General features: G+C 37.0%; 1 protein-coding gene across 1 annotated transcript in view; it reads left to right on the top strand.

Moving 5' to 3' along the window:
- The window catches only part of LOC105516618 (threonine aspartase 1-like), a 256,675-nt gene that overhangs the window by 73,472 nt on the left and 172,763 nt on the right, over nucleotides 1-10,440 (top strand). Inside the window, exon 5 of the mRNA XM_011948883.1 lies at nucleotides 3,357-3,463. Coding sequence (XP_011804273.1) covers nucleotides 3,357-3,463 — 107 coding nt within the window. The remainder of the gene's footprint in view (nucleotides 1-3,356; nucleotides 3,464-10,440) is intronic.

Raw genomic sequence — 10,440 nt, 5'->3', positions numbered from 1 at the left:
GGTATTATCTATTTTATTTATCTCCACTCTGATCTTTATTTCCTTTGTTCTGCTAGCTTTGGGTTTAATTCTTCTTTTACTAGTTCCTTAAGTTTTAAAGCTAGGTTGTTGTTTGAAATCTTTTTTTCTTTTTAAATGTGTTTATAGCTGTAAAATTTTTTCCTTCATAAGGCTTTTGATGCACTTTGTAAGTTTTGGTGTATTAATTTTTATTCACATCTAAGCGTTTTCTAATTTCCTTTGTGATTTCTTTCTGTATTTTAGTTTTCACAGTTTGTGCATTTTTCAGTTTTCTTCTACTATTGATTTCTAACTCCATCCTGTTACAGTTGGGGAAGATACATTGTACAATACCTGTCTTTTACATCTATTGAGATTTGATTTGTGCTCACGTACAAATGGGACATTTTGGAAAAATATGTCAAGTGAACTTGAGAAGAATGTGAATTCTGTTATTGAATAGAGTGTTCTGTTTATATCTTTTAGATCTACTTGGTTTATTGTGTTGTTCTTTTTTCATTTTCTTTTGTGTATATTGTCTTGCTATTTTTTTTTGTGGTTATGATGGGGATTACATGTAACATTCTAAAATTATAACATTCTAATTTGAATTTAGACCAGCTTAACTTCAATAACAAATAAAAATTCTGTTCTTATACAGCTCTATCTCAACCCTCTTTTAAAAATTGTATCTTTTCCCATTGTTTGTCCCAAAACAGACTGATAGTGTTTTAATGCTTTAGTTTCTAAAATCATGTAGAAAATAAGCTAGGCATGATGGCTCACACATGTAATTATAACACTTTGGGAGGTGGGCAAATCACCTGAGCTCAGGAGTTTGAGACCAGTCTGGCCAACATGGTGAAACCCTGTCTCTACTAAAAATACAAAAAATTAGCCAGGCGTTGTGGTGCGTGCCTATAATCCCAGCTACTTGGGAGGCCAAGGCAAGAGAATCGCTTGAACCTGGGAGGCAGAGGTTGTAGTGAGCCCAGGTTGTGCCACTGCACACTAGCTTGGGCGACAGAGGGAGACTCTGTCTCAATAAATAAATAAATAAATAAAATCATGTGGAAAACAAAAAGCATAGTTAGAAACCAAAATTACAATAAGACTAGCTTTTACAGTTGTCCATGTATTTATCTTTATCAGAGATCATTGTTTATTTACTGCTTTGAGTTCTGTCTAAGGTTCTTTTATTTTAACTGGAAGGATTTCCTTTAGCATTTCTTGCAGGGTAGGTCCAGTAAAAAAGAACTATCTCAGTTTGTGTTTATCTGAGAGTATTTTAATTTGCCCCTCATTTTTGAAGGACCGTTTGGCCACAGCCAGGGTTCTTGGTTGATGCTTTTGTTGTTTCAGCACTTTGAATATATCAACCCACTGTTTCTGGCTTCCAAAGTTTCTGATGAGAAATCTGCTTATAATTTTATTGGGGATCCCTAGTAGGTGATAATCTGCTTTTCAAGATGCTCTCTTTGTCTTTGGTCTTTGACAATTTGATTGTAATGTGCCTTGGTATGGATCTCCCAGTTTTCCTACTTGGAGTTCCTTGAGCTTCTTGGGTTTTTATGTCTTGGGTGTTCATATCTTTCATCAAAGTTGGCAGGTTTTCAGTTATTATTTCTTCAAGTTAACCATCTTCTCCTTCTCTCTTTTCCTTCTGGGATTGTACAGTATGTATATTTGCAAATCTATGCAAGGGCCCCATGAGACCAAAAGTTTCTCAGAGATAGTTTTCTTTCCCCACCTCTTTCGAATACTTTGTTATTTCTTTTTCTCTGCCTTCTCCCTGTTTTCTCCCCCAATCTTCTCTCAGTCTCATGCTCTGCTATAATCTGGTACAATATTGACTGCATGCATTTGCTTTTGAGATAGAGGGAGTAATGGACTTAGTTATGAATTAGCTTTACTCTAAGAGAATTAGCTCTTTAAATTCCCAGTTTATTGTGGGGAGTGTCTCCTATAAAGCTCTCTACTCTTAATGGGCTCTGGGCTTGATGTATCCCTCTCCTTGATGCCATTTAGTCAAATGCAAGTGTGCTAGTGTTGCCAAATGTTCACAGTGCAATAATCCACAGTTTACCCAAGAATTTAGCTTAGTACTTGTAAAGTTTTGAGTGCTTTTAAGGTGGTATTTTAAATATTTTACCCAATATTTTTAGGAATATTCCATGGATAATTACTCTGAATAACTTAGTCTGACATTATCAGAAAACTTTACTCAGTAACTTTGTCAGTATTATGTTCCAGTTTGTAATTTCTCTTATCAGCTGGATCTAATTGGCTGTTAAGATTTGTATATCAAGGTTTAAAATTTTGATTATTTTATTTATTGGTGGATTGAAGCTCTATTTATTCTTCAATTCAGCCTGGTCAGTTTTATCATCTTGCTGCTTAATCCTATTTTTGATATATTTCTTTTATTTCTCTGAGGATAAACATATGTTATATTCTTATCTGATTCTTGTCTGATAATCATATGTTATATTCTTATCTGATTAAATCGTATCTGAGATTTTTGCGGTTCAGATTATGCTTTCTGATATTTGGCTGGCTTTTATTCTTGATAATTTATCTCTTACTTGTTTTGTGAATTTTTCTTTTAAAACTATGAGCACATGTTGATTGAAACATAGGGGTTCTTTGAGGTCTGGATAAGTTAAGGCCAGTTTGTTTTTCTAGGGGGTATTTGCATTTGTGTTTGGAGGCCATTTGAAGCACTGTTACACTGAGATCACTTTTTTACCCTGGGGTCTCACAGGTAATAAGAATTCCACTCGAAGCCTATCTAAATGCCCTCATTAGTCATGAAATTTCTAGGGAGATGTTTCCTCTTTACATCTAGAACCAAAGCTGAGACTTGCAAGTTTTCTGGTTTAAAAAATGTTTTATTTACTTTTTCTTATGTTTTGGTGCCTGGTGACTTTTTTTCTCATTCTTCTATTCACTGGGCATATCAACCTTTGAGACTCTCTCCCTTCCTTGTGGATAATCTCCAGTGTGTTTTCTCATACTGCGTTGTGCCCAAGTTTCGTCTCTTACCTCCTATGCGCAGAGACCTTTAAAACCACAGTTGGAGGAGGCATGCATCAACAGATGCTGAGAGGGTAGTGTCTACCTTCAGGATTCCTTTGTTTCTCTGGGTTTGACCTTTTTCTTAATTTTAAAAACTTAATTTATATCTCTGATTTTCCTACTATCCCTGTATACCTTGAAAATACTTTTTAAACCCTTAATTTAACATTCTTAAGGATTTTCTTCTGGGAAGGCTCTTTAGATATCTTATTTGACTCATTGCCCTAGTATTTCTTAAATGTTATGTTTAATGTTTTTTATTTTATTTTATTTTATAGGATTCAGTTTAGCTGCATTTAAAAGAAACAAGAGGAAACTAGAGCTGGCAGAAAGGGTGGAAACAGATTTTATTCAACTAAAGAAAAGAAGACAATCAAGTGAAAAGGTCAGGAGATGTTTGAAATATTCAAATTAATGTATCATAATGATATATCTTCTGCATTTAGATACAAGCTTTAGGACAGTACTATTCAGTAGAAATAGAATGTGTGCCACATATATGCTTTAAAGTTTTTCAGTAGCTACATTAAAAAAAAAAATATGTTCAGGCCGGGCGTGGTGGCTCAAGCCTGTAATCCCAGCACTTTGGGAGGCCGAGACGGGCGGATCACGAGGTCAGGAGATTGAGACCATCCTGGCTAACATGGTGAAACCCCGTCTGTACTAAAAAATACAAAAAACTAGCCAGGTGAGGTGGCAGGCGCCTGTAGTCCCAGCTACTCGGGAGGCTGAGGCAGGAGAATGGCGTAAACCCAGGAGGCGGAGCTTGCAGTGAGCTGAGATCCAGCCACTGCACTCCAGTCTGGGAGGCAGAGCGAGACTCCATCTCAAAAAAAAAAAAAAAAAAGTTCATAATATTAGGCTCATAAAAGAGAAAAAGAAAGTAGAAAAAAACAAGGGAAATTAATTTCAATAATATATTTAAACCAGTGAATCTCAAATATAACTTTGAAATATGATCAGGGAAAAATTATTAATGAGCTATTTTACGTGATCTTCTTTAGTATTAAGTCTTCATAACCAGTTTAAATTTTCCACATTTCAATTATAACACTAAATTTTTATTAGAAATATTTGCTTTGTATTTAGATTTCACAAAAATTTACTGTGAAATAGTAAATTTACATTCCAAGTTATTACAGGTATACTTAAATCTTTCTAATAGTTTAATATATTATAAATTAATTAAAATTTTATAAAATTAAAAATTCAGCTTTCCATTTGTCCTTGCCTCATTTTAATTTCTGAATAGCTGCATTTGGCTAGTGGCTACTGTTTTGGTTGTTACAGCTCTATATAGTGATTCTTAACATGACTGTTTAGGGAGTAGAGTATCAGAATAAGAAAATATACATACTGTATTCAGATGTTTTTAGGGATAGAAAGAAGTTGAAAACTACAGCATTCTTGCCTGTGGCTTGGGGGTTCCTTAACACACAACTCGTGATGGTGTCCCAGGTCACATAGTCATTTGATGTACCTTAGACTCATCAGTATTCCTTATTGTTTAGTTCTTCTGTGATGGCTTACATACTGCTTTGTCCTTTGTGTCATACTTTTATATGCTTTACTTATGTATAAATGCATAATTCATCATCTTTTGGAGAGATAAGATATTTTCTTGCTGTGTTGCCACAAGACACTCAGTTTGGTGCAAACCTTTTTAATTTTCTGCCTGCGAAGAGTAAGAATTTAGAAGGCAGATGAACAAATTAATAAGTAGATCTTGATATGATGGTGAATAGTCTATTTCTTGGGTTTCTGCATCGGATGTGATGTGCGAGTGAATGAATTTAGGACTTTTTTGCCTTTTTAAAAATTCATGGTAGGCTGGGTGCAGTGGCTCATGCCTGCAATTCCAGTACGTTAGGAGGCTGAGGTGGGTGGATTACTAGAGCCCAGGAGTTGAGACCATCATGGGCAACAAGGAAAACCCCATCTATACAAAAATTTAGCTGGATGTGGTGGTGCATACCTGTACCCCCAGCTACTTGGGAGGCTGAGGTGGGAGAATCACCTGAGTCTGGGGAGTCAAGGCTGCAGTGAGCCATGATTGTGTTACCGTGCTCTAGCCTGGGTGATGGAGTAAGACCCTGTCTCAAAAAAAAAAAAAAATTGTAATAAAATTTGAATAGTGTAAATGATTTAATCGGTTTTATAAACATATATGCCCATGTAAACCATACACCTATCAAGTTATAGAATATTTCCAGTTCTTTTGTGGTTCTTTCCAGTTAGTCTCCAGCTTATAGGCAGCCACTTTTCTGATTTTTATTACGATAAATGCTTTTTCTTGCTCTGAACGTTATATAAGTGGAATCATACAGAATGTACTCTTTTCTGTTTGGCTTCTTTCACAAAAAACTTTTATTAGACTTTGTATTACTGATTTATTCTTTTTTATTACTGAGTAATATTTCCTAATATAAATACACAGTAATTTGTTTATCCATTTTCCTGTTGATGGACATTTGATTTTTTTTTCCAGTTTTTTACTATTATGAATAAAGCTGCTGTGAAATTCTCATACCGTTGTTTTTGTGGAGATCAGGTTAGGATTTTTATGTATAGAAATTTCACTGCATCTCATAGAGAATATTTTCAGCTGGAATTATTCAGGTAGTTCATTTTTCCATTTGGGAAATGGTACTGAACTGGATAGTAAGAAAATAATGGTGAACAAGATGGAGGAAGCTCGTGCTCTAATGAGACCTTACCTTTTAGCAGAAGGAGACATATTAGCATATAATAAGATAGTTACTGTGGTAACTGTTATGAAGGAAAAAAAGAACAAAATGTTGTGATTTAGAGTAACTTGGATGTGACAGTCTGAATGAAGACTTTATTAAATAGGATGATCAATGGAGACCCATATGGGGAGATAACATTTGAGGTGACATCTGAAAAATGAGTGGCTTTTATGAAGAGTCAGTGGAAGAGTGTTCCAGGCAGAATGAGCTGCATGTGCAGAGGCCCTGTGGGAGTTTTAGCATATTACAGGAATGGAGAGGAGAGTCAGTGTGCCCAAAGCAGTGAGCGAGGTGAGAATGGTATGGGATGAAGCTAGGGAAGTAGGTATGGGCTGGCTCCTTTAGGACCTGGTAGATCATGGCAAAGAGTTTGAATTTTATTCAAGAATAATGGCTAGCCATTGAAGACTTTAAAGTAGGAAAACAGTGCTATCTCATTCACATTTTGCAAAGTTCTTCCTGGGCTACTATGTGAAGAATCAGTCCGGGGAGAGGTAAGAATAGAAGTTGGGAGACTAGTTACAAAGTCATTACAGTTTGGAGATTATGGCACGTTGGACTGTAGGTGATAGGGATGGAGATGATGATAAGTGAATATATCCAGAAAATATTTTGAAGGTTTCTAGAAAGACAATATTGATGCCTTACTTATTGGTAAGAAAGAGAGAGGAATTAAGGGTTTTAGCTGAGCAGAGGATTTAAGGATTTTAGCTTAGCAGTTGGATATTTGCCATTTACTAAAAGAGTAGAGCTAGGGAAATACAGCTTTCTGGTGGTAGAAGCAGGCAGTGGAAATCAGTAACTTTCTTAACCCATCTCCAACTTAATGGGCTCAGATTGACCAGTGCTTTCCGTTTTCACCATAAAACCTATTACTTGATGCCAGTAGCACCTTAAATATCCAAAGCTAATAGAATACATTTTGGTGTACCATCCGCCTCTGTTCCTTTCATTTGAATTATATGCCAGCAAGATCCTCATTCTGCTTGCTGTTTTAATCATTGTTATTACATAATTCATTGTCTCATGTAAACTGATGAGTAGTGAGTTTAAAAAGAGAGTTTGTTGGACAACTAAGAGAATTGTCTGAAAACTAATTTGGAAAAGCAGAGTTGTTTTATGAAAAATTGCTGTAGAATTAAATATGGGCATGCCTGTTATAAAAGGTTGAGAACAATAATAAAAATATAGAAGCATTCTGTATTTAGAATGCTTTGTTGGTGTCTTTATGTTCTTGTTCTATTTAAAATAAAATGACACTTGAAATTATGGGACAATTCAGTGTGTTATAGTTTATGCAAGAAAGATGATATGGAGTATTTATTTGTGGACCCACATTCAAAGAAAAGGCTTTGGTCCTCTATGAAGAGATTGACAAATAGAATGACCCTTTGTGTTTTAAACAAAAAGAATATGTGTAAGATATACATCTTTTTCTTCTTTTGAATGAGTCTCTGCTTCAGACTGAGAATTTTCAACTTTTAAAAATTTTAACCAAACTTTTATCATACTGGATAAGGGGATTTCTGATAAGCTTCCTATGGCAGGCAGAAACATTAACTCTGGAGTTGGTTATCTGAGCACCTCCATGCACATGGATGGAAGCTCCTGTTTTATGGGCATGTTGGGAGAGAGATACCCATTTGGAAATCATTGACATCAAAAGGAATATCAACCAATGTCACTAGGTGAGATCACTAAAGAGTGAGAATAGACAGTGGTCTGAAAACTGAACCTTGGGCCAGTTTAATATGTCAAGGCTGGGAGGAGGAGGAACCAGCAAAGGAGAAAGAAGGAGCAGCCAACGAGGCAGAGGCACAACCAGGAAGAGTGTCTAGGAAGCCAAGAGAGAAACATTTCAAAGAAAGTCATCACCTGGTCAAATGCTGCTGAGAAGACAGCTAAGAGCACAGATGACTGGACATTGGATTTGGCACCTGGGGACCGTTAATCAGGATAGGGACAGTTTCTGTAACATAGTTGACTATAGACTGGTATGAAATGGGATGATTATGGAGAACAAGGATGGAAATAACTCTTGAGAATTTTTGCCATCGAGTGATAAGAGAGAGATACGTGGGGTAAGAGATTCTACCATTGCCAGTTAATTTTGTGAATTAACTGTCAGTTGGTTAGTTCTGTGAATCCAGTGAGTAATTTAACATTTGAAGCCTCAGTTTTTTGTTTCTAAATGAAAATAGTGATATCCTGTTCCCTTAACAGGACTGTTATAAGGGACAGAAGTGATAATAGATGTTCAAGTGCTTTGTGATTATCGTTGAGTGAGTCATAGACACCATAGTTTTTCCCATTGAGGCTTTCATCTTTTAAGTCACTCAGCAAGAAACCTGCACCTGTGTTGGTTACCCTGGGTAGAATCTTGTAGCAGAAAAAGGGAGGATGATGAGAGAGGTAAGTTATGGGGAGAGATGTAAGTTGTGGTGAGTGGAGAGACTGGAAGTTTATTAATGTTTTAGGGATGTGACAGGAAGGGACAAATCACTGTTTTCTAAATTGACTTATGTTCATTTGTTTCTCCCTGTCCTGTGTGTATAGTTTTAGTGTAATATTGGTTAGCAAGCATGTGGACTAAGGCTCACTACTATAGTTTGTTGTGGCTACATAAAAGCAGCTATGAGTTGGATATATAAATGTAATAAAGGCTACATAAAAGCAGCTATGAGTTGGATATATAAATATAATAAAGGCTACATAAAAGCAGCTATGAGTTGGATATATAAATATAATAAAGGCTACATAAAAGTAGTTATGAGTTAGATATATAAATATAATAAAAAGAGTAGAGTATTTGGTAAGGTTCCTAATGTTTACATTTTTGAAAGAGATTAGCACTGAAGGGGATGTATTTCTTCTCTTGTTTGTTTTTTTTTTTTTTTGAGATGGAGTCTTGCTCTTGTTGTCTAGGCTGTAGTACAATGGCGCGATCTCGGCTCACTGCAACCTCTGCCTACTGTAACCTCTCCCTCCCAGGTTCACGCCATTCTCCTGCTTCAGCCTTCCTGAGTAGCTGGGATTACAGGCATGCACCACCCCGCCTGGGTAATTTTGTATTTTTAGTAGGGACGGGGTTTCTCCCATGTTGATTGGTCAGGCTGGTCTCAAACTTCTGACCTCAGGTGATCCACCCACCTCGGCCTCCCAAAGTGCTGAGATTACAGGCATGAGCCACTGCTCCCGGCCAGACATACACTTCTTAAAAGAAGTATACAGTAGGTCAGTACAGACATACCTCATCTTACTGTGCTTTGCTCTCTTGCGCTTTGCAGATATTTTTTTTTTTTACAAATTGAAGATTTGTGGCAATCCTGTTTTGAGCAAGTCTATTTGTGTAATTTTCCCGACACCGTGTGCTCACTTCATGTCTCTGTCACAATTTGGTAATTCTTGCAGTATTTCAAACTTTTTCATTATTATATGTTAGGATCTGTAGTCGGTGATTGTTGATGTTACTATTGCAATTGTTTTGAGGCTCCAGGAGCTGCACCCATATAAGATGGTGAACTTAATCAATAAATGTGTGTTATCTGACTGCTCTCCCAACTGACCAGTCTCCTGTCTCTCCCTCTCCTCAAACTTCCGTATTCCCTGAGACACAACCGTATTGAAATTAGGTCAGTTAGTAACCTTACAATGACCTCTAAGTGTTCATGTGGAAGGGAGAGTCACACATCTCTCACTTTAAATCTATAATAGAAATGATTAAGCTTAGTAAGGAAGGCACGCTGAAAGCCAAGATAGGCCAAAAGCCAGGCCTCATCTGCCAAATAATCAGCCAATTGTGAATGTAAAGGAAAAGTTCCCAAAGGAAATTGAAAATGCTACTCCAGTGAACACATGTGAAAAGAAAGCAAAACAGCCGTATTGCTGGCAATAGAGAAATTTTTAATGGTCTGGGTGGATAACCAGTCACAACATTCCAGTAAGCCAAAGTCTAATCCAGATCAAGGCTCTAACTCTCTTCACTTCTGTTAAGGCTGACATCAACAATGAGGAAGCTGCAGAAGAAAAGTTTGAAGCTAGCAGAGGTTGCCTCATGGGGTTTAAGAAGCCATCTCCCTAACATGAAAGTGCAAGGTGAAGGAGCAGGAGCTAATGGGGAAGCTGTAGCAAGTTATGCAGAAAATCTAGCCAAGATTATTGATGAAGGTGGCTACACTAAACAACAAACAGATTATTTATGCAGGCAAAGCAGCCTTCTATTGGAAGAAGATACCTTCTAGGACTTTCAGAGGGAAGAAGTCAGTGCCTGGCTTCAAAGCTTCCAAGAACAGGCTGACTCTCTTGTTATAGGCAAATGCAGCTGGTGACTTTCAGCTGAAGCCAGTGCTCATTTACCATTCCAATAGTCCTTGGGCCCTTAAGAATTATGCTAAATCTACTCTTCCTCTGTTCTGTAAGTGGAACAAGAAAGCCTGGATGACAGCATGTCTGTTTATAGCATAGTTTACTGAATATTTTAATTCCACTGTTTAGATGTACTGCTCAGAACATTCCATTTAAAATATTATTGCTCGGCCGGGCGCGGTGGCTCAAGCCTGTAATCCCAGCACTTTGGGAGGCCGAGACGGGCGGATCACGAGGTCAGGAGATC

The sequence above is a fragment of the Colobus angolensis genome, unplaced genomic scaffold (assembly GCF_000951035.1).
Source record: "Colobus angolensis palliatus isolate OR3802 unplaced genomic scaffold, Cang.pa_1.0 Scaffold285, whole genome shotgun sequence".
NCBI lineage: Eukaryota > Metazoa > Chordata > Mammalia > Primates > Cercopithecidae > Colobus > Colobus angolensis.
This window is presented reverse-complemented; position numbering and strand designations above follow the sequence as displayed.